The following is a 25,483-nucleotide window of genomic DNA, read 5'->3' on the forward strand; positions in this document are numbered from 1 at the left end:
CAAAGAGTGTAGGTATCTGTACAGCTCTTGTGCTATTTAAGGCTTGTTGTAAATATGAAGACTGTGTATGTGTTTTATCTGGGAACTAAATGATATAGATGAGGAAGAAACCCAGGATTAGGATTAAATAGTTTCTACAACAGTGGTATCCTCTGCACTAAGATTAACACACACACACACACACACACACACACACACACACACACACACACACACACATACACACACACACACACACACACACACCTCACCATATCAAATGTGTGTCTCCTCAGAGACCTGTGCTTCCTATTGATGGCTTCAGGCCTCCTTAGCCATCAGAGTATCCTGAGCATAGAAAATTCTGGTGCATACTGCTCCTACAAGGTTGTTGTAAAAGCTAGAAATTTCATTTACAAGGGGATAGGTTCCTCTGGGGGATGCCAAGTTGCGGATCTGGAGCAATGGACTGGGAGTCAGGTCATCTTGTCCCTAATCCTCCTAGCTATGTAATCCTTACAAGTGACTTCCTCTCTCTGGATCTCAGCGGTGTACACACAAGGAACAGTACTGTTCTACAAATGAGAATTCTTCCTTAATAGAAAGACTTAACAAGTATTATAAGAACCCATAATTCAGAAAACAAAGGACTTTACCTCTCTGGGGTCTCCAAGAAAATCAACAGTCCCAAATTTCTGTGAAAAAAAAAAAGGCAGAGAAATTGAAGATAGAGGGAAAAAACTTCTTTGTACCAAAGCTTATCCCTTGAGTCTGGCCTCAGAGGTATTAGATTATCTCTCCTGATTCTTCCTTGGTTAAGAGAACCTTATACCTGGTCTGTGATGGTTAGCTTTGATGGTCGGCTTGGTACCACCCAGAACCACCTGGGAAGGGAGTCTCAATGAGGATGGAGTTTACATTGTGATGGTCCTATGGTGGTCTTGTCGGTTGGTGAGTATCCTAATTAATTTAATTGGTGTAGAAAGATCCAGACTACTGAAGGGAATTCCTAGGCAATTCATTCTGTATAAGGGGGTATAATTGAGCACAGTAACCAAGGGCATATATATCCAACCATTTCTCTCTGTTCTCAACTCAATACCAGCTGCTTCAAGCTCCCACCACTCTGACTTCCCCACAATAACTAGGAACTGTGACCTAAAACAAACCATTTCTCTCTGAAGTTGGCCTTTTGTTGAGATAGTTAATCACAGCAACAGAAACATAACATCAGAGGTCGGGGTCCTCTGAGAATGGGCACAGGATCATGCAAGGGTGGTGGCAGTAGAGGGACAGGCTTTGGGATCCATTCAGGGTCATCGGAACTCTGGAAAGAATGCTTCATGCCAAGCCTGTGCTCCTAATCTCACCTCTCCTCACTGGCAACAATACCCTAGTGTCTCCTTTGCAAGGTAGTGGAATTCAGTCAAGGTGGTGGTAGGGGGCCTACAGAGGTCAGCTACAGTTGGGATGGAATAGTAGAAAGCCTCTCCATCATCTTCCCCTTCCTTTGGTCCTGCTTATGAAAGTATGCAACTATACCTTATCTGGAGCATCATTTCTCTCACTGTGAGGAGCACTTAAGGAAGATCCCAGATTCCAATCACATTTTATGCTCCACTTTTCAGTATAATCCACCATGTCCCTTGACTGGTTTAATGCAGCATTAGGTCTTCCCAGGTGCTGTTTGGGCATCTAACCTCCCCTACAGTCTACTTCCATGAAAGTCAGAAATCATGGTAAAACCATATTGGTCCAACTGAGTTTACACTAAACCTACTGCTTAAATTAAGGGAAAATGCCTTCTAAGAAGATAGGGTATGAATTTAGAATGCTGGAAAAAGAGACCAGAAAGTTGAATAGTAGAGTTGGTAAATTCACAAGTATCTTCAAAGCATCTGGGTACAGCTATGGGCTACAGCATCTTGTCAGAACAGTTCAATTGCTTAGAGATTCTGTTATAATGCATACTTTTATTCTGCTCAACAGACATCAAACAAGGTTTTCACCTGAACTCAGAAAACTGACACCACTAAGCTCACTGGAAATCATTGTGACCCATGCTTTTCTTTGTTTTAAGGACTACAGTGATTGTACCACAGCACTCTAGCTCATGGGTCTCATTTGCATGTGGGACACAATCACTATAGTGCCTCCACTGTAAATTGTGGTGCCATCATCCAAGAGTGTGTTGTGTGTATGTGCACACTCATGTATATGAGTGCATGTGAGTGCATGCTGGGACCAATGGATCATCATGGACGTACTTCTACAAGACCTTAAATATTGTAGAATGTTCTTGGTTATTGGATTCTCTTGGTTTCCTCAAAGTGACTTACTATTCCTGTGCAAGCTGAGTCCTCCTCTGCCATGTGGGGAGTAGCTGAAATAGTTGCCTATTTTCTGGATATTAGAAAATAACCCTCTCTGCTGGGTGTGGTGGCGCATGCCTTTAATCCCAGCACTCGGGAGGCAGAGGCAGGCAGATTTCTGAGTTCGAGGCCAGCCTGGTCTACAAAGTGAGTTCCAGGACAGCCCCAGGACAGAGAAACCCTGTCTTGAAACCTGCCCCCCCCCAAAAAAAAAAGAAAGAAAAGAAAAGAACCCTCTCTTAATTCTTCTAACACCTTGATCTCCTTACATAAGCCTAACAAAGGAAAATCTATGTCCACAATGGCTCAGTCCATGGACAAGTAAAAGCATTATAGTGCCAGAGAGCTTCCACGGGGTTTAAGGGGAACCTACAGACCACTGTTTTGAAGGTCTAGCTAAAAGCATGTAGATACAGGTTGGCTGGATGTTTAATGGGGATTAGATAAATTAAAAATAGAAGAATTAAACACTTTAGATGTATCTCTACTGGATTAGTAAACAATACTTAATAGAATTGGCTATGAGGATGCATGGATTGATAATACATGGATGGGGAATGGATGTTGTACTGCTTAGTTTCCTCATCTTGACACAGACGAGAGTCATCTATGACAGGGGAATCTCAATTGTGAAATCACCTCCATTAGACTGCCCTGTGGCCATGCTTGTGGATTCTCTTGATTAATGATTGATGTGGGAGAGCCCTGCTCACTGTGGGTGATGCCTTCCCCGGGCAGGTGCTCCTAGGTTGCATGTGACATTTTTCTTAGAAGCCTTATAGTGTATATCCTTGCCCCCTTTGCTATTTTGTTTTGTTGATTATGTGTAGAAATGTGGATTATTTTATAACTTTAAATACACCTGCAAACAAGAATGCCATGACATTAAGCTTTGATAAATCTGGGGAATTATCATGTGAGTTCTTGTGAAATGTTCTTACTAAGCAGTTTCACATTGTAGGTCTTTCATGTTAAGGAATCAGTAACAATCTCAATTGAGATCACAAGACTGACACCGTCCTGAAAGATAACAACTATTTCAGAAGACAGCCGAATAAAACAAAACCTGGGCCGAGTACACAGGGTAGGGACCACGAGGTTAGACATACCTACCATTTTCAGTGAGACCTCCAAGAGCTCATCTTCAGTCTTCTGGCGCAGGCAGTGAACCATGGCAGCGGAGGTGGTGGTTTTACAGCCAGCAAGAGCAGCAATTTTCTGTAAAAGATCAGGAGTCAAGAGTGTATCTGCTCCCTCCCTCCATGCATACAGTGGATCCTAGCCCATGTCTTATTTCTAAAAACAACAGAGTGTTAATGAAAGCAATCTAAAGGATCAAGTGTGGGGACTAGGTACCAGAGTGTAAGCTCTATTACTGCTCTACCAGGGGTGTGAGATGGCTACCCAATATCTACACCTCTGTTACCGTTCTTGATAAATGGGCATAATGCCAATTCCCAGGATCAAAAAGGGGGTGAGGGATATTCTCAATGTAAAATGTCTCTTAAGAGGCTGTTGGAGATTTAAGGTTTAAAACCCAGAATTTCGCTGTCTGGTTTTAAGCCTCACCTCTGGCGCTTGCTGTGATAATCAATCTCTCTGTATTCCACTTTCCATTACCCATAGGTGAGGGTGATGCTTAGATATGGCATGCACAGGAGGTGATCATGTTTCTCATGTGCTTACATGTGTGCAGCAGGGCTGGATGACTGCATAGCATAGTCAACATGAAATCTTTTTTTTTAAAGATTTATTTATTTATTATATGTGTGTACACTGTAGCTGTCTTCAGACACTCCAGAAGAGGACATCAGATTTTTGTTACAGATGGTGGTGAGCCACCAGGTGGTTGCCGGGATTTGAACTCAGGACCTTTGGAAGAGCAGTCGGTGCTCTTAACCGCTGAGCCATCTCACCAGCCCCCTCAACATGAAATCTTTAATAAGTGTAGGATGTGGTTTAGATGTGGGTCATAAATCATCAGACTCTCCTACTTGATCATTCTTATTTTAGGAAGCCCTTGAGCACCTCAGTTGAGTCTTGTAGCAAGACAGACTGCTAAAGATTCAAGGCATGCGTTTAAAAGGTTCAATAGTTGTTTGAGAGTGATACTTACCTTAGCCAAGGGTCTGGCAGCTCTCCCAAAAAGGCAAGGATTGAAAATGACACTACTCTGAGCGATGGCCCTGTGGAAGAGGTTCTTGGCCAGTGGGCTTAACACCTGGCAGGGGAAAGACGAAGACTTTGTATCCAAAGGTATGCTCTGAGACTCATTTGCTCCTTAAGGTTCTGGCTACCTGCTCTGCTGCTATATCATCCAATTGGGGGCCCTGGAACTCTGGGGACATAAAAGCATCCTGACCCAGGATCTTCCTGGAGCCACCTCTTCCAAAAGACCCTCAGCACAATAGAGACAGCCCCAAACAAAAACCAAACAAAATTAAATGGTAAAAGAAGGCTTTCTCAATAATTAAGCCCCCAGCAAGACAATACAGCAATTTTTTGTCACAAATTCTGCTTCAGAACTATATTGATCAGAATTTATCCCAAGAAAAGTGATCATGGAGGCCCATAAAAAATAAGTGTCCTCCTGATATTCATAATTTTACAATCATAAATAGTCCAAGGTTTCAGTATGATTGAGCAAATAATGTTTTATTCTCCATAGGGAGTACTATATATGTGCATTATATATGACCAATATAATGTAATATAAATATTTACATTTATATTATAATAAAATAATATAATACAATATAAATAATGTACTAAATACTAAATATATAATATATAATGTGGTATAATATAATTAATATAATGCATAATACTAATATATTATATATATATAAATGCATAGTAATACTACAGAAGACTTCTTCCTATTTAACAAAACATTTGCTGTGTTGCTAAATGTCCCAGAATGGGCAAGAATTAGCTCTTTAGCTAAGGTTAGCCTTCATCTGTGACCTTTAAACCTCAGCTTTTTGAGTGTGGGATTATAAACATAAGACATCACCCAGCTTTTTGTGTTTTATTTATCTTTTCCATTTATCTCTACTTTTAAAAGTGTGAACATTTCCTTTGACGATAAGAACATGAACTTAGTGTGTCTGACAATGCAGTAATAGGGCTGATCCTTTGTTCACCTCTAGAGGAGTTGGAGGGGTTCTAGAAGTCACCAATGCTTTCCATAGCTCCCTCCAAAGCCCTATAGTCCTATGCCATATCCCACCATATCAGACAGTCCCAAAGACTGCCACTTTCCTTCCGAGGCATGGAAAAATCATTCAAGGACACCTCTGCCTGTTCTGGGTGCTTGGGTCCCTTCACAGTGTCAATAACCCCCGGGCACCAAACAATTACACTCATGGTCTCTCCCTTACCTACTTGGAGTTTACTCCCAACACATTGTAAGAGAAATCAACCCTAATGTTAGCCTGATTAACAAAGAGAAAGAGAATTCAAATAAGTCAGTAGTGGAGAAATGGCATAGTACAGTATACTACTAGTGTTTATTGTGGCCCATGACATAAACCTGAGCTCAAAGCTTCCTAGGAGAGAAAGAAAGTTTAATCTTTAGGCATCCACCATCTGATGCTGAGCAATAAGTAGAGTCAACCTGAACCCAGGTCATGAGAGCAAAGGTTCCAGAGCTGGACTGGTTGGTCTCTAAGAGGTTCTGTTGGCAGCTACATCCAGACTAAAGGGGTTCTAGTATTAGGAAAACTTACAAGAACAGAGACACTTTCACCTCCTGCTGACTCGCCGAAGATAGTCACAGATCCTGGGTTGCCCCCAAAGTTGGCAATGTTGTCTTGGACCCAATGTAGTGCAGCCACCTGGTCCAAGTGACCCCAGTTCCCCCGGCTGTGTTCATCCTCTGTGCTGTAAGACAACAGTGGATAGAAGTAAAGATGCTGTGACTGTGTCATAAGAGATAGAAGGAGATTGGGATCTCTGCAAGTTCTCTGAAATAAGGGAGGCTCCACATCACTGATGAGAGTGTTCACCTGCAGCTCTTCCCACATGAAATCTTTGGTTACACTTAGCCCTTGCTGTATACCACAGGCCAATAGATGGAAACAAAATATGTGGGGTACCGGTAGCGGGGAAATAAAGGGGGTGGGAGAGATGACCTGAGTCCTGCCAGAGCTCCGGGGCTCTGGGTGGGTGGGCACGGGAGACTACCAACTGTTTTCCATGCCACCCGGGTGGGCATCTGGCTCTGGGAATCCGTGGAACTCCAGTCCACAGGGGTAGAGAGGGAGCAGTTTAGGGTCCCTGGGCCTCACAGTCAAGGGACAACGAGTTCTTGCTCTTGGGCATCGCAAGATGTTGCTAGACACCATGGAAGAGCTGAGAACAGGTGGGAACCCAGGGGGTGACTAGGACTGCCCCAGGACCAAAGGGAAAAGGGGGCAGAGGGAGAAGGCACTGGGTGGTTCCCACACGGGCCAGAGTCTGGCTAGCAGCTGTGGTCTCTGAGAGGGAGACCTGCTCTATTGCTCTAACAAGGCAGGTCTTGATGAACAGAGTGGGTCCATGGTTTGAAGACATTTATTGTAGAAAGGGAGGAAGGGAGGGAGGGAGGAAGGGAGGGAGGGAGGGAGGGAGGGAGGGAGGGAGAGAAAGGGGGGAGGGAGGGAGGGAAGGAGGGAGGGAGGGAGGGAGAGAAAAGGGGGAGGGAGGGAGGGAAGGAGGGAGGGAGGGAGGGAGGGAGGGAGGGAGGGAGGGAGGGAGGGAGGGAGGGAGGGAGGGAGGGAGGGAGGGAGAATTAGAAGCCAGCCATGGCCACATGGAAAGAGGGAAGAAGGGAAGAGGAAAAGGAGAGCAAGAGGTAAGGGACAATGAGAGAGCAAGAGCTTAAGAGAGAGAGAAGTGACCCAAGTAGCCCCTTTTATAGTGAGCTAGGCTACCTTGCTGTTGCCAGGTAACTGTGGGGAGGAGCTTACCTGGCTGTAGCCAGAATACCAGGAGCTTGGGACATTGTCTATGTGACTGATAGTCACAGGATTTTGGAGTTGAGGAGTTGATGTGTTGTCAGGCACTTGTGTCTGGGAGCATAGCTTATGGTTAGGTCCCTTGTAGATTTTTCTACTGGGTCTCCTGAGTAAGCCTCACTTGACCAGAACACAGACTGCCTTTCATGGTCCATCATAATAACAGTGGCAAATCAGAATTGGGTAGAAGGAGACAGCAGTGAGTCTATGTGGAGGGACTTTAGATTGCATAACAAGGGAAGACATCATAGAGACAGTATTATTTACTGGAAACACGAATGAATCATGTCTATGTGTTGTGCTAGTTAGCTCTTGTTGCCAACTTAACACAGTCTAGACTCACCTGGGAAGAGGGAAACTCAACTGATGGGTGGCCCAGATCAGATTGGCCTGTGGCTATGTCTGTGGGATTGTCATGACTGATGGGTGGGGTAGAAGAGACAACATCCCTACTTAGGTGAGTCTGGGCTACATAAGAAAGATAGCTGAGTACGAAGCATGTAGAAAGCCAATCAATAGTCAGCTTTTCTCCTGGTTTCTGTTTCAGCCTCTGCTACATTTCCTACTTTGACTTCCCTTGATGATATGTTGGGACCTGGAAGTATAAACCAAATAGATCCTATCTTTCCCCAAGTTGCTTTTGGTCAGAGTGTTTTGTCATAGCAATAGAAAACGAACCAGGTCATGTGTTTTGTGCATCTGAAGGGAACTGCAGTTGGGAGGCACAATAGATACAAAGGCCACTGGACCAGGAACAAGAATGTAAGTGTAGTAGGTATGAGATGCCATCAGAATAAAGGCCTTAGCAAGGACATCTGTGTCTTTATAAAAAACACAGAAGCATTGTATAGAGAACTGAAGTGACTTAATCTGTCTCACAGAACACTCTGGGTTCTGTAAAGGATAGCCATGGTATCCAAATAGCAGTTTATAACAGGAGATAGATATAATTATATTAGGTCTTAACACATGGAGCTTTGACTAGGGTTGTAACAAGGACTCATACTGAAGGCTAGGTTTTGCATATGGTTTGTCCACCAATGGTTCAGTGTGGAAGTCCTGATCTATGTTTTGTCAGCATTTGGAAGTAATAGGACCTGGGAAAGCTGAGGCCCAGGGGAAGGTTCTTTGGTTCCTTGAGATGTAGCCATGAGATGGAACTAAGATAGTTCTCACATGACTCTGATTGTCTCTCACATAAATAAGTTTTTACAAAAAGGAGACTGTCTCTTTCCTAGGCATTCTGCCTTGCAATGTGAACTACTTACATGTTCAGATCTCCTTTTGGTTTTGCATCATGCCTTAACACACCTCAGAGCTATCTCCAGTGGCTCATTGGTGCAACCACAGTCCTGGACTTTTAACATCTGAAACCTAAGCTAAATAAGTTTGAACTCTCTATAACGTCATAGTCTCTTGCTTTTTGTTACAGTAACAGAAACAGTCCTATTTCAGAACTGATATATAGAGAGGAATATTAATATGTCACCTGAAGAATCCCCAGATGCCCAGGCGATACTGAATGACCACTACAACCACATTTTCATGGACAGCGAGGGGCACTCCATCATAGGTTGATGCTCCATCTATCACAAGTCCACCTCCATGTATCCACACCATCACCTGGACAAGAACATAATCACATAGGTCATAGGCAACAGAATTGGAGAGACTGCATCTAGTTTGGTCACCTGTATCTGGACTTTGGCTCAAGAAGGACTTCATCCAAAATACACACCAGTGTCCTGAAAGGCTGTAACAGGCAATCCTCTCCTTTCCAACTCCTTCAGATCAGCCTTAACACTCAAAGTCCCAGTATTTCTCCTCAGTTCCATCCTTCAGTGACAGCAAATTTAGAAAATCTTCATGGGAACACCAAGGAGGTCCTGTTCTCCCAGCAAGCCCATGACGTCATGCCTAGACTATTCAGCCAACTGAACATAAAAGCAAGAGGCAGTCCTTGAACTACCACTTCATCATAGCACTGACCCCCCAGTGATAAATTGAACTTCTCTGTTGGTGACTATTTGATGAGGAGCACAGCAGCCTGATGGTACCCACTTCTACAGTGCTCCCTCAGCACACCTTACTCCTCCCACCCTGCTAAGTCCAGCTTGCTTCTGTTTTCTCCATGATGTCTTTATTACTTTGGGTAACATTATTTGAGGGCTCATTATGTACCAAAGACTGCTAAAACTTGAAGGTGAAAGGATGCAAAAATTTGCAGTGTGTGTGTGTGTGTGTGTGTGTGTGAGAGAGAGAGAGAGAGAGAGAGAGAGAGAGAGAGAGAGAGAGAGAGAGAGAAAGTACATATTGAGCAGAAAAGAAATGAGAGTTTACAAAATCCTATTTGTTTAACAGAAGTCATAATGCATACTGTGAACTAAGAAGTGCAATAAGGCAAAGAAATGGCCACCGTATGGAAATAAGAATAATGCCCACTGCATCGTGAAAAAACAAAGACACTTTGCCACCTGGGATGTAATGTGGTAGTGTGGTTTCACCAGACCCTATGGCTTGACTGAGCTACGTAGCTCCAGCATTGTTCACTGAGCTCCTAATCCCTGCTGCCTATGGTCATGACACAGTAAATCAGTAATTGGAACAAGAGATGACAGCAGAGGCAGAATTTAACCCCAGTCCCTGTGGCTCTTGGATCTCTGTCCATAAATTGATGGTCTCCTGCTTGAAGGTTCCCAGAATCCCTGCACCCTTGCCCACACAAGCAGGTTCTATGCCACCTCCAGTAGCAACTAAACCAAGGTCATCTTATGGAAGCTGGAGACAATGGCCAGTGAGGGTGAGAAATGACCTCCCCGACCTGAGCAGTTTGTAAGTCTAGGCTGATGATATCAAGGTCCTTAAAGACATGGAGGGCTGTGTGACAGTGGCTTATGTCCTTGCTTTCCTTGACCAGAAATATGGCTGTGCTTGGGGCACTGTGTACACAAGAAATGAATGAAGAAATCAGAGTTTGAGTGAATGAACATTTGTCCCCACGTTTCCTGTACATTGGAAAGTATGTGTGGGCCCTAATAATAGTCCAAGTTCAAACTCTCTTCTCCCTACTCCTGTCCATGGAGACTGGCAGGGTTTTGGCATTTGACTTGCTACACCCCAGGGATTGGTTCTTTCCAAAAGCCCCTTTCCAAACCACTTTGTTTATGTGGAAATGCTGATTCATTGCAGCATCAGCCTGTGCCAGAGGCAGTTACTGATAGCAATGACCCACAGTAAAATCCAGCCTTGTTGACAAAAGGCAAAGGAGAGCACTTCTCATTTCCCACAGGCTCCTCCCCTCAGAACTTTGTCTCAGGCCAATGAAAGTTATCGCTGTTACTGTGGGTAGAAAGGTGATACTCCAGCTACCTTTGCTAGTCCTTATCAAAGAGCACAGGTTTAAATATTAAAAGACCCATGCTATTGCCCTGCCTACTCACTGTGTGTCCTAGTTTCCCTCACCAGAGCCTCAGTTTCTACTTATGTAAACTATCATGTAGAATGTATCATTTCTGAGTGTGTACATGCACTCGTGCGTGCGTGAGTGTGTGTGTGTGTGTGTGTGTGTGTGTGTGTGTGTGTGTGTGTGTGTGAGTGTGTGTGTGTTTTCAGCTTAAGTTTGTTGAAATTATTTCTTAGCTACTCTGGAATCAGGTTGTCACTCCAGAAACTAAAACTTGAGGTTACTGTCATTGTTAATATAAGAGTTTGGAAGGTTACGATTTGTTTCTCAGAATCAGGGCGGTCTCCACCAAGAGTCTAATACACTGGGACTCACAGGCCAAAAAGGGTCTCTTATTTGGTGGTTAACAGGCCTTGGACCCCTACTTAAGTCCTGGACTGTGAAGACACTGCCCCTAGCTGCCTTTGTCCCTTTCCAGTGGCGCACAGGCTATAGATGCTAGTACCCACAAGTCTAGACCAGTGATCCCCATGCTTACGGGCAACCTGCTGTTCTGTGTTAAGTCAGCAGGAGTATAAATGTTGAGGTAGAGACAGTCCTCAGAAAATTTGTGGGGAATGATCTTCCTTTGGTTGGTGAAGAGCTCAGCGAGCCTCAATGCTGCCTCTGGGTTTTGGTAGCACCTGGGAAGGAGAAAGAACGCCTGAGTTTCCACCAGATGGAAGTAGGGCATGCTGTCTGCCGCTCAACCTTGCACCAGGTTTGAACTTGGTCATGCAGTTAGTATCGGTGTGTAAGGGGTGGTGGGGAGGTCTATGTGTTTCCTGGGGGAAACTTTGACTTCTCTAATGCCTTCTAACTCTGCAGAGAGAGAGAAGGGCTTGGTGTCTTTCTCCTTCCCAGAGTTTTTGGATACCCTAAGCCCAGGAGAGAAGAACTCAGATGCTGGCCTGTCCTTCAATACAGCATTCTCTTCATGGCCAGGATAGATGTTGTGTCCAAGCCTCTGCTGAGCTTTCTATTATGGGCGATAGACTGATGTGGTACTCCATCAGAAGAACATGTCCTTATCGTTGAGATATTTTCATTCAACCAATGGCACAATCTCTAACAACAAACACATACACTGCACAGGTCAGGAATTGTGCTTTATAAGGGAGCTTAGGAAAAACTACATCATAGTTCTGCTTCAACCACGAATAAGCTGGGCCATTTTGGGCAAATTCCTCTACTGAGACTCAAAATGCCAGGTCCAGGAAAAAAAGTATTAACTCTAAGGGTACTGCTGCCCTGCCCTGCTAAGGTTCTGCCTTTTCCAAAGCCTAGCAATCATGGATGGCTGCCCTTATAGGAGAACTTAATGGTCCAACACAGAGAAGAATGGAGGCAATTATGGAGTCCTTCAAGTATTCAAACACTTACTCTTTATGAGCAAAAGTCATTTAAGACCCACATGAACCACACACATTTATTATTTTCCCCATTTTATAGAATAAAAATTGAAGCACAGATGTTAGACAACTACCTCACGGACAGTTACTTAGTATGGTGTCTTAAATAAGAGTGACCTCCAGAGGCTCATGCATTTGGATACTTGATGCCCACTTGGTGAAACTGTTTGGGAGGTATGGCCTTGGTGGAGGAGGTGTGTCTCTGGGGGTAGGCTTAAGGTTTCAAAATGCACAACATTCTGAGTTACTTCCCCTACCGTTGGTCCATGATTGTTTTAAGATCTGAGCTCTCACCTACTGCTCAAGCATCATGCCTGCTAGAGTGCTACCATGCCCCTTGACATGATGGTCATGGACTCATCCTCTGACACTGTAAGTCCCCATTCAAATTCAACTCTTTCTCCTATAATTGCCTTGGTCATGGTGTCTACACAGCAATAGAAAGACATCTAAAACATTCAGGAAGTTGGTGCTCAATTTATAAGAACAAGGTCCCCAAACAGGGCCCCAGTGGCTTACAAAGGAGGGTAGGAAGTGGTGTGCTTCACGAAGCTCCAGGGCTCTGCAGGCTCTGGTGGAGCAAACCTCAGAGATCCAAGAGGGGGCTTGGCAAAGGGGACTCCCAGGAAGACGGCCACAGGCTGTGAGAATCCTTCTAAGGTGACATACTTCCCCAGGACTTTGCCATGAACGGTGTGTACCACAGGCGGTAAGGATGGGTGTCCTGTTTGACAAGAGAAAATGAGGATGAAACAGAAGGGAAATGGTCAGACCTGGATTCCAGGCAGGCTTTGTCACTTTGTAGGCATGTGAGCTTAACTACTACCTCAACCCTCTAGGCCATGGCTTCTTTTCATGTAAGATGAAGGAAATTTTCTTCCTATATCAGAAGGATGATGGAAGGAGAAAATTGGAACTGGATGTATAAAATTAACCAAAGTAGTTGCAAAAAAAAAAAAAAAAAGTCCATTGTGAATAAACATATCATTTTCTTTCTCTCTTAGACACCGCTGGAGACATTTATCCATATCTCAGTGCTGAGCTGTGTGCTGAATGAGACAATGACCAACAGTGGCCCAACCCTTGGGAGGATGACCTCATGAGAAGGACCACAGACACACTTTCTTCAGATAATAAAGAGGTTGGGACTTTCGAGAAGGAAAAGAGAGATACAGAAATTAGAATGAATGAGGCCTTTTGGCTGGTGTCATCATTGAGAACATCAGACTCAGAGAAGAGCAGGGAGATGACAAAATGAGAGTAAATGAAGAATAAGCATGGAGCACAGAGGGCTAGAGACAGCACCATGCAAGGCACTTCTGGGAAAAGAAAATGGCATATGAATATGACCAGGTCAGTCCAAGGGGAGAGATTATAATCCTGTGTTATTGGGGATGTGTAAAGAAGGATACCAAATACCTAGTTAAGGAGCTTTATGTAGTGGGTAAATAATCACAATAAATAGCTATGGGATCACTCAGGTTCTAGAAGAGGCGAGTCATAACATTAAGCATGATCATGCAGAGGGAGAAAATTTGGGTATTGGACTTTTGCATAACTACTGCCTCAGCTCTATTCTTGCTCTGTGAAGTCTTTCCCTCATCTCCCCACAGCTTCTCATTTGTTCTCTTTCTGCCTGCTGTGGATCTCTGACTTAAGGTATGTTTTATTTGAGATGTTTTTCCTTCAAGGCCAATGATTTAACAATGCAACAAGCCCACCATAGTTTTGAGAGTGTCTGTTATCAAGAGTAGCTGATAGTGCTATAAACAGTGTTATAAAAAAATCATGCCATGCACTGAGGAAAGCCCTATGCTTAGTCTCTTTGCTTTTAGGTTACCAGACACAATGAGGTATCTTTCCTGAGACACATATGTGTTAAAATGTCCATAGGTAACAGCATTGCTATTTTGTGTGACTTCCAAGATTCTATGCTATAGTAGACACTTCTATAATGAGAGGAAAGAGTTACGCAATGATCTGGAGATGTATATCAGAAATTTATAGACTAACTTCTAAATCTTCAAATTCTCTGAAATTATCCCAACTAGGAAAGGCTACATCACTGTCCCCTGTCTCCCCTCTTCTTTCCAGGGTAAACCATGACAAAGACCTTTGACAGCAGCTTCCATTCTGCCTCAGCCTTCTTAATAACCCAGTGCATCTCCCTCTGCCATAACTTCGTTGCTTTGCCCCACCCCTTTTCGGGAAATTTTCAGGAAGAAATTACCTTTTCAATGCTCAACAGTTCTTGGCTAATTCTACAAGTCAAACTTCCTATGGATATACTCTACTTTAAAGCACATATATATATATATATAATATCCCCTAGACCAGCCGGTATTCAGAGTGTTACAGAAAATTGTTCATTTCACACTGGACTGCAACCCAATGGGGAAGAAGCAGGCACGGCAAAATTAAATTCCTCACTCAAGGACATAAAACTCCAAAGCCCTCAGCTTAGAGTAACTGGTGTATTCTGTCCATGTCTGGCGGATGAACACCTCTAAGAAATGGGATCTGTTTTTAATTTTCCTGAATGCATCTGCATTCACCAAGGCCCAGGACAAAGAATTTCAAATGTGCACCCGGAAGTACTCACCCAGACTCAAGCAAGCAGTGAGAGAGATCAGACTCAAAGCACAGAGCCACATCATGGAAGAATAGCAGCTCTGGGGTCTAGTGAGGTGTCTGGTGGTGGAGATAATGCACTGATCCTGCCCCACAGCTATAAACTCATGCCTGAAATCCTGCCCACTAAGCCAATTTGCATAGAATCACCAAATGAAAATTCCTGACTGAGAGCTCTCTGGGCGCCTAATGGGACTTCTTAGTCACACCGACCTAGAGTTTAAACAAACTCTCTCTCTTATTTGACCAGCCATTGGACAGCTCTCAGATAACAGAGGTCCATAAACTAACCAAGGAACATCTTACATAATGTTTCTCCCCTTTGGAATTCAAACCTCAGTGTTCTGTCGGCCTCCCAAAGGCAGAGAGTAGCACAGCAGGCCTTCAGACAGGGAAAAGCTTTGATTTGACATCTCCAGTAAACAATGATAAATTTTAGAACAAATCAAAACCTCCAAACATCTCAGATCCATGATCTGAATACATCTCTTGGCATCCCTGGGCTTGTGCTTCCTTGAGTTCTAGACCCATGGTTGGTCTTTATACTTTATCCAGGGTCTGCTGATGTCTAAATACTGCCCTTACAATACTCCTATCAAGTGCTCTGTCTTCTTCTACTCTACTCTAAGGTCAGAGAGATCACTATTTTAAAGAACAGGGGTTTGGAGACAGTTTCTCCCCATAGTAGGTATCCCTCCATAGTCTAATTATCTGCCTATTCATTATCCGTCCATTATTCAAACATTAACCACAATGACTAGCATTTCCTTCTACAGGAAAGAAAATGGGAAAGGAAAACTGCAAGCCTAGCACTCTATTACCACCCTCACCCCCACCCCCAGATATCTGTGAATGTAGTTTTCTTCAGTGAGAGACTAAACTGCCCCACACTCATGTAACCAAGGCAACATGTGCAGCATCATTTTCTAATTTAGCTATGTGTTTGGGGTTCTGTTCTGCCTAAGGGTCTACAGTATCTTCTTTAAAATCATTTGTAGGCAGTATTGTGGCACTTTCATAAATATGCCTTAAATTTATTTCCTTTTTTGTCCTCCTCCCACTTTGCCCTCGCACACCCTTCTTGTTTATCCCTGTTCTCCTCCCAGCTGGCTAACCTCTGAGCTTTTGTGCCATGTGGGTTTCTGACCTAGGCCAGCAATTCATTCCTGAATGATAGAGTCCTGAGAAACAAGGTGCAGGGTGTCAGAGTTAAGGAGATAGAAAAGATGGGCTTAAGAAATCTTACACAAGCAGTGGGTTATGCCAAGCAAATTTACTAAGAAGTATAGCATCTTATATACTATCCCTGGGAGAGAAATCAGATAGAGCCAGCAGAAACAATCTTACAATGAGATGAAGTCAGCAGGAAGTTAATCAAGCAATGTTGCAAAAGAGAAATGCAGGGTATCTGAAAAGCTTGAGACCAACACACAGTGGCATTGGGACTTGTAACCATAAATATAGAAGGAAGAATTAGGTTTTCAGGATCCAAAGCCACAGCTTCCCCAAGGTGCTGGATCCAAGCCATTAATGTCTCTACTAAGTAAATTCTTGGTTTTAGATAAGTAAATGTGTTCCTTCTCCTACATCAGGAAAAAGCTCTCATGTCCCTGGGTTCAGGCTATTACTGGCTCTGCCAAACTTGTTCCTGGTTTAGAGAAAGAGCTATGTTCCTTCTCTATACATTAGGGCTTCTGAGAAAGCCTTGAATCAGTCGAGCCTTCAAGATTTTCAATGATCTCAACTCTCTAAGGATATTTTCCTCATTTATAAGAGTCCCATCTCTAGTTACTGTCCTCTCCCTCCCTCTCCCCTTCCTTGCCTCGCCCCCTCCACACACACACAATTCTAAATCCCACATGTGAAAATAGCATGTATACTATAGATCTAAGACCCAGCAGCCCTTTGGAAGAGAGAAATCCATTTTCTGTTAGGGTAATAGTCTCTGCTGAATGTCAGGTGAAGACAGATTAATTTGTTTCTAAATGTCTTTATTTCCTTGGCTGTAATATAACTAAGCTGTTTAAAAACAAAGACACAACTAAAACGAGTTGGGAGCACAGAACCAGGCTAACCTGGGTAAGGACACAACAATTGGCTATCCAACACCAAATGATCAGCCCTGAAAGCATACACACAAGTAACTTGGTTTTAGGTAAGCAACTGTGTTGTGATGACCCCCAGCCATAAAATTATTTTCGTTGCTACCTCATAACTGGAACTGGGCTACTGTTATAAGTCACAATATAAATATTAGATATGCAGGATATTTGATATGTGACCCCTGAGAAAGGATAATTCAACCCCCCAATAGGCCACTACCCACAGTTTGAGAACTGATGGCTTAAAGGGAGGAAAGGAGAGTGGGGAAGTTCTAACACAGAGGAAGGACAAGACAGTCACAAACAACACAGGAACCCGGGGGGCGGGGGGGGGGGAAATGAACTTTGTGAGAGGAATAGATAATAAACAACTGAGAACCAGGAAAGACTCAAGTATGTTCAACTTGGTAAGCCAATGATCTCCTAAGGTGACTAAGACAGAAGGTAAAAAAAAAAATGTTCAAACCCAACAGAAAAGCAGCCAACTATGTGATAAACATACACAGGCATTGGAAGAGGACAGTGAGAAAATGATTTACCAAGCAAGGAAAAATGAACTTACCATTGCTGTGTCAGACAAAGTAGACCCCAAGCCAAATTTAATAAGAAGAGATAAAATGGTTACCACATACTATTAAAGGCACAATATCCAAAGCTGATATAACAATAGTAAATATTTACTTGCCTAAATGCTGTTAGACCAAGTTTTATAAACCAAACATCACTGAACATAAGGGATAGACAAGTCTACATACAAATACAGTGTTTCATTTCAATACTCTATTCTTATCAACAGACAGATCATAAATATAACAGTAAAACAACATAATAAAGATGATGGTGATGCCAGGCAGTGCACTTGGGAGGCAGAGGCAGGCAGATTTCTGAGTTTGAGGCCAGCCTGGAATACAGAGTGAGTTCCAGGACAGCCAGGGCTACACAGAGAAACCCTGTCTCGAAAAACCAAAAAAATAGAAAAAAAATAAAGATGATGATGATGACAATGGTGATGATGAATCATTTGCCAAGAGCCTTCACAGTTAAACCACCACAGATGAAATGATTTATCAAATACTTACCATGTCTCATTCAACAACTACAGAATACATATTCTCTATAGCCCATGGGACTTTTCCCAAAATGGATTATATTCTGAGTTATAAAGCCATTCTTAACAAACAAAATATTTGAAGCAAATTCTTGTATATAATCAACTCATAGTGGGGTAAAATTAAAAATCAATGGAAAAAGAATCTAGAAAAATGAACAGATGTGAGGGTGACTGTGGTCTCATAGAATGAGTTTGTGCCTTCTCTTTGTATTTTGTGGAACAGTTTGAAGAGTAATGGTATTAGCTGTTCTTTGAAAGTCTGAAAGAACTCTCCTCTACAACCATCTGGCCCTGGGATTCTTTTGGTTAGGAGATTTTAATGACTGCTTCTATTTCCTTAGGGGCTGTAGGATTATTTAAATTGTTTATCTAATCTTGATATAACTTTGGTAAGTGGTAGCTATCAAGAAAATCATCTACTTCGTTTAGATTTTCCCATTTGGTGGAATACCATCTCTTGAAGTAAGATATATTGATTCCTCCTGTAGCCAGGTGGAACTTCTGGTGGGAGGAGGGGGACACCAACCTACCCATAAAACCTTCAACCTAAAGTTTTTCCTGCCTTCAAGATATGCAGGAATAAAGATGAAGCAGAAACTGAGGGAATGGTCAACCAGTGTCCGACCCAACTTGAGACCCATCTCATGGGAGAGAGAGACAACTTCTGACACTATCAGTGATACTCTGTTATGCTTGCAGATGGGAGCTTAACATAATTGTCTTCTGAGAGGCTTCATCCAGCAGCTAATGAAAACAGATGCAGATACCCACAGCCAAACATGAGGTGGAGCTTGGACAGTCTTATGGAAGAGTTGGAGGAAAGATTGAGGAAGACAGAGGTGTCAAGATCACCTGGAGAAGATCTACAGAGTCAACTAAGCTGGCCCAACGGGGGCTCACAGAGACTCAACCAAAAAACAAAGAACTTGCAGGGGCTGGACCTAGGCCCCTGACACATCAGTAGCAGATGTGCAGTTTAGTCTTCATGTGAGTCCCGTAACAATTGGAGTTGGGGCTGTCTCTGACTCTGTGGTCTACACTTGGATCTCTTTTCCCTAGCTGGGCTGCTTGTTTGTCCTTAGTGGGAGAGAATGTGACTAGTTCTTCTGCAACTTGATGTTCCAGAGAAGGCTGCTACTTATGGGGGCCCTCACCTTCTCTGAGGAGAAGGACATGGAATAGGGGGAGTGGGATTGGGGAACTGGAAGGAGAATAGGGAAGAGGCTGAGAATAAATAAATAAATAAATAAATAAATATTGAACAATATTCACTCGTGTGTGTTTATTGAAAAATTTCTTCTCGCCCTTCCGCTCGACTCGAGACTCGAGCCCCGGGCTACCTTGCCAGCAGAGTCTTGCCCAACACCCGCAAGGGTCCACACGGGACTCCCCACGGGACCCTAAGACCTCTGGTGAGTGGACCACAGTGCCTGCCCCAATCCAATCGCATGGAACTTGAGACTGCGGTACATAGGGAAGCAGGCTACCCGGGCCTGATCTGGGGCACAAGTCCCTTCCGCTCGACTCGAGACTCGAGCCCCGGGCTACCTTGCCAGCAGAGTCTTGCCCAACACCCGCAAGGGTCCACACGGGACTCCCCACGGGACCCTAAGACCTCTGGTGAGTGGATCACAGTGCCTGCCCCAATCCAATCGCGCGGAACTTGAGACTGCGGTACATAGGGAAGCAGGCTACCCGGGCCTGATCTGGGGCACAAGTCCCTTCCGCTCGACTCGAGACTCGAGCCCCGGGCTACCTTGACAGCAGAGTCTTGCCCAACACCCGCAAGGGCCCACACGGGACTCCCCACGGGACCCTAAGACCTCTGGTGAGTGGAACACAGCGCCTACCCCAATCCAATCGCGTGGAACTTGAGACTGCGGTACATAGGGAAGCAGGCTACCCGGGCTTGATCTGGGGCACAAACCCCTTCCACTCCACTCGAGCCCCGGCTACCTTGCCAGCTGAGTCGCCTGACACCCGCAAGGGCCCACACAGGATTCCACACGTGATCCTAAGACCTCTAGTGAGTGGAACACAACTTCTGCCAGGAGTCTGGTTCGAACACCAGATATCTGGGTACCTGCCTTGCAAGAAGAGAGCTTGCCTGCAGAGAATACTCTGCCCACTGAAACTAAGGAGAGTGCTACCCTCCAGGTCTGCTCATAGAGGCTAACAGAGTCACCTGAAGAACAAGCTCTTAACAGTGACAACTAAAACAGCTAGCTTCAGAGATTACCAGATGGCGAAAGGCAAACGTAAGAATCCTACTAACAGAAATCAAGACCACTCACCATCATCAGAACGCAGCACTCCCACCCCACCTAGTCCTGGGCACCCCAACACAACCGAAAATCTAGACCCAGATTTAAAAACATTTCTCATGATGATGATAGAGGACATCAAGAAGGACTTTCATAAGTCACTTAAAGATTTACAGGAGAGCACTGCTAAAGAGTTACAGGCTCTTAAAGAAAAGCAGGAAAACACAGCCAAACAGGTGATGGAAATGAACAAAACCATACTAGAACTAAAAGGGGAAGTAGACACAATAAAGAAAACCCAAAGCGAGGCAACGCTGGAGATAGAAACCCTAGGAAAGAGATCTGGAACCATAGATGCGAGCATCAGCAACAGAATACAAGAAATGGAAGAGAGAATCTCAGGTGCAGAAGATTCCATAGAGAACATCGACACAACAGTCAAAGAAAATACAAAATGCAAAAGGATCCTAACTCAAAACATCCAGGTAATCCAGGACACAATGAGAAGACCAAACCTACGGATAATAGGAATTGATGAGAATGAAGATTTTCAACTTAAAGGGCCAGCTAATATCTTCAACAAAATAATAGAAGAAAACTTCCCAAACATAAAAAAAGAGATGCCCATGATCATACAAGAAGCATACAGAACTCCAAATAGACTGGACCAGAAAAGAAATTCCTCCCGACACATAATAATCAGAACAACAAATGCACTAAATAAAGATAGAATATTAAAAGCAGTAAGGGAGAAAGGTCAAGTAACATATAAAGGAAGGCCTATCAGAATTACACCAGACTTTTCACCAGAGACTATGAAAGCCAGAAGAGCCTGGACAGATGTTATACAGACACTAAGAGAACACAAATGCCAGCCCAGGCTACTATACCCGGCCAAACTCTCAATTACCATAGATGGAGAAACCAAAGTATTCCACGACAAAACCAAGTTCACACAATATCTTTCCACGAATCCAGCCCTTCAAAGGATAATAACAGAAAAGAAGCAATACAAGGACGGAAATCACGCCCTAGAACAACCAAGAAAGTAATCATTCAACAAACCAAAAAGAAGACAGCCACAAGAACAGAATGCCAACTCTAACAACAAAAATAAAAGGGAGCAACAATTACTTTTCCTTAATATCTCTTAATATCAATGGACTCAATTCCCCAATAAAAAGACATAGACTAACAGACTGGCTACACAAACAGGACCCAACATTCTGCTGCTTACAGGAAACCCATCTCAGGGAAAAAGACAGACACTACCTCAGAGTGAAAGGCTGGAAAACAATTTTCCAAGCAAATGGACTGAAGAAACAAGCTGGAGTAGCCATTTTAATATCGGATAAAATCGACTTCCAACCCAAAGTTATCAAAAAAGACAAGGAGGGACACTTCATACTCATCAAAGGTAAAATCCTCCAAGAGGAACTCTCAATTCTGAATATCTACGCTCCAAATGCAAGGGCAGCCACATTCATTAGAGACACTTTAGTAAAGCTCAAAGCATACATTGCACCTCACACAATAATAGTGGGAGACTTCAACACACCACTTTCTTCAAAGGACAGATCGTGGAAACAGAAACTAAACAGGGACACAGTGAAACTAACAGAAGTTATGAAACAAATGGACCTGACAGATATCTACAGAACATTTTATCCTAAAACAAAAGGATATACCTTCTTCTCAGCACCTCACGGGACCTTCTCCAAAATTGACCATATAATTGGTCACAAAACAGGCCTCAATAGATACAAAAATATTGAAATTGTCCCATGTATCCTATCAGACCACCATGGCCTAAGACTGATCTTCAATAACAACATAAATAACGGAAAGCCAACATTCACGTGGAAACTGAATAACACTCTTCTCAATGATACCTTGGTCAAGGAAGGAATAAAGAAAGAAATTAAAGACTTTTTAGAGTTTAATGAAAATGAAGCCACAACGTACCCAAACCTATGGGACACAATGAAAGCATTTCTAAGAGGGAAACTCATAGCTCTGAGTGCCTCCAAGAAGAAACGGGAGACAGCACATACTAGCAGCTTGACAACACATCTAAAAGCCCTAGAAAAAAAGGAAGCAAATTCACCCAAGAGGAGTAGACGGCAGGAAATAATCAAACTCAGGGGTGAAATCAACCAAGTGGAAACAAGAAGAACTATTCAAAGAATTAACCAAACGAGGAGTTGGTTCTTTGAGAAAATCAACAAGATAGATAAACCCTTAGCTAGACTCACTAAAGGGCACAGGGACAAAATCCTAATTAACAAAATCAGAAATGAAAAGGGAGACATAACAACAGATCCTGAAGAAATCCAAAACACCATCAGATCCTTCTACAAAAGGCTATACTCAACAAAACTGGAAAACCTGGACGAAATGGACAAATTTCTGGACAGATACCAGGTACCAAAGTTGAATCAGGATCAAGTTGACCATCTAAACAGTCCCATATCACCTAAAGAAATAGAAGCAGTTATTAATAGTCTCCCAACCAAAAAAAGCCCAGGACCAGATGGGTTTAGTGCAGAGTTCTATCAGACCTTCAAAGAAGATCTAATTCCAATTCTGCACAAACTATTTCACAAAATAGAAGTAGAAGGTACTCTACCCAACTCATTTTATGAAGCCACTATTACTCTGATACCTAAACCACAGAAAGATCCAACAAAGATAGAGAACTTCAGACCAATTTCTCTTATGAATATCGATGCAAAAATCCTCAATAAAATTCTCGCTAACCGAATCCAAGAACACATTAAAGCAATCATCCATCCTGACCAAGTAGGTTTTATTCCAGGGATGCAGGGATGGTTTAATATACGAAAATCCATCAATGTAATCCATTATATAAACAAACTCAAAGACAAAAACCACATGATCATCTCGTTAGATGCAGAAAAAGCATTTGACAAGATCCAACACCCATTCATGATAAAAGTTTTGGAAAGATCAGGAATTCAAGGCCCATACCTAAACATGATAAAAGCAATCTACAGCAAACCAGTAGCCAACATCAAAGTAAATGGAGAGAAGCTGGAAGCAATCCCACTAAAATCAGGGACTAGACAAGGCTGCCCACTTTCTCCCTACCTTTTCAACATAGTACTTGAAGTATTAGCCAGAGCAATTCGACAACAAAAGGAGATCAAGGGGATACAAATTGGAAAAGAGGAAGTCAAAATATCACTTTTTGCAGATGATATGATAGTATATATAAGTGACCCTAAAAATTCTACCAGAGAACTCCTAAACCTGATAAACAGCTTTGGTGAAGTAGCTGGATATAAAATAAACTCAAACAAGTCAATGGCCTTTCTCTATACAAAGAATAAACAGGCTGAGAAAGAAATTAGGGAAACAACACCCTTCTCAATAGTCACAAATAATATAAAATATCTTGGCGTGACTCTAACTAAGGAGGTGAAAGATCTGTATGATAAAAACTTCAAATCTCTGAAGAAAGAAATTAAAGAAGATCTCAGAAGATGGAAAGATCTCCCATGCTCATGGATTGGCAGGATCAACATTGTAAAAATGGCTATCTTGCCAAAAGCAATCTACAGATTCAATGCAATCCCCATCAAAATTCCAACTCAATTCTTCAACGAATTGGAAGGAGCAATTTGCAAATTTGTCTGGAATAACAAAAAACCTAGGATAACAAAAAGTCTTCTCAAGGATAAAAGAACTTCTGGCGGAATCACCATGCCAGACCTAAAGCTTTACTACAGAGCAATTGTGATAAAAACTGCATGGTACTGGTATAGAGACAGACAAGTAGACCAATGGAATAGAATTGAAGATCCAGAAATGAACCCACACACCTATGGTCACTTGATCTTCGACAAGGGAGCTAAAACCATCCAGTGGAAGAAAGACAGCATTTTCAACAATTGGTGCTGGCACAACTGGTTGTTATCGTGTAGAAGAATGCGAATCGATCCATACTTATCTCCTTGTACTAAGGTCAAATCTAAGTGGATCAAGGAACTTCACATAAAACCAGAGACACTGAAACTTATAGAGGAGAAAGTGGGGAAAAGCCTTGAAGATATGGGCACAGGGGAAAAATTCCTGAACAGAACAGCAATGGCTTGTGCTGTAAGATCGAGAATCGACAAATGGGACCTAATGAAACTCCAAAGTTTCTGCAAGGCAAAAGACACCGTCAATAAGACAAAAAGACCACCAACAGATTGGGAAAGGATCTTTACCTATCCTAAATCAGATAGGGGACTAATATCCAACATATATAAAGAACTCAAGAAGGTGGACTTCAGAAAATCAAATAACCCCATTAAAAAATGGGGCTCAGAACTGAACAAAGAATTCTCACCTGAGGAATACCGAATGGCAGAGAAGCACTTGAAAAAATGTTCAACGTCCTTAATCATCAGGGAAATGCAAATCAAAACAACCCTGAGATTCCACCTCACACCAGTCAGAATGGCTAAGATCAAAAATTCAGGTGACAGCAGATGCTGGCGAGGATGTGGAGAAAGAGGAACACTCCTCCATTGTTGGTGGGAGTGCAGGCTTGTACAACCACTCTGGAAATCAGTCTGGCGGTTCCTCAGAAAACTGGACATAGTACTACCGGAGGATCCAGCAATACCTCTCCTGGGCATATATCCAGAAGATGCCCCAACAGGTAAGAAGGACACATGCTCCACTATGTTCATAGCAGCCTTATTTATAATAGCCAGAAGCTGGAAAGAACCTAGATGCCCCTCAACAGAGGAATGGATACAGAAAATGTGGTACATCTACACAATGGAGTACTACTCAGCTATTAAAAAGAATGAATTTATGAAATTCCTAGCCAAATGGATGGACCTGGAGGGCATCATCCTGAGTGAGGTAACACATTCACAAAGAAACTCACACAATATGTATTCACTGATAAGTGGATATTAGCCCCAAACCTAGGATACCCAAGATATAAGATATAATTTGCTAAACACATGAAACTCAAGGAGAATGAAGACTGAAGTGTGGACACTATGCCCCTCCTTAGATTTGGGAACAAAACACCCATGGAAGGAGTTACAGAGACGGAGTTTGGAGCTGAGATGAAAGGATGGACCATGTAGAGACTGCCATAGCCAGGGATCCACCCCATAATCAGCATCCAAACGCTGACACCATT

The 25,483-nt window shown here is 43.0% G+C and overlaps 1 protein-coding gene across 1 annotated transcript in view; it reads right to left on the minus strand.

Moving 5' to 3' along the window:
• Nucleotides 1–14,914, minus strand: part of Ces1g (carboxylesterase 1G) — a 34,841-nt gene extending 19,927 nt beyond the window's left edge. Inside the window, exons 1-8 of the mRNA NM_021456.4 lie at nt 14,808–14,914; nt 12,725–12,929; nt 11,293–11,437; nt 8,841–8,974; nt 6,083–6,236; nt 4,468–4,572; nt 3,465–3,569; nt 636–674 (exon numbers count right to left, since the gene is read on the minus strand). Of these exons, the coding sequence (NP_067431.2) occupies nt 636–674; nt 3,465–3,569; nt 4,468–4,572; nt 6,083–6,236; nt 8,841–8,974; nt 11,293–11,437; nt 12,725–12,929; nt 14,808–14,859 (939 nt within the window). The 5' untranslated portion in view covers nt 14,860–14,914. The remainder of the gene's footprint in view (nt 1–635; nt 675–3,464; nt 3,570–4,467; nt 4,573–6,082; nt 6,237–8,840; nt 8,975–11,292; nt 11,438–12,724; nt 12,930–14,807) is intronic.
• Nucleotides 14,915–25,483: the final 10,569 nt, after the last annotated feature.

The sequence above is a fragment of the Mus musculus genome, chromosome 8 (genome assembly GCF_000001635.26).
Source record: "Mus musculus strain C57BL/6J chromosome 8, GRCm38.p6 C57BL/6J".
Lineage (NCBI taxonomy): Eukaryota > Metazoa > Chordata > Mammalia > Rodentia > Muridae > Mus > Mus musculus.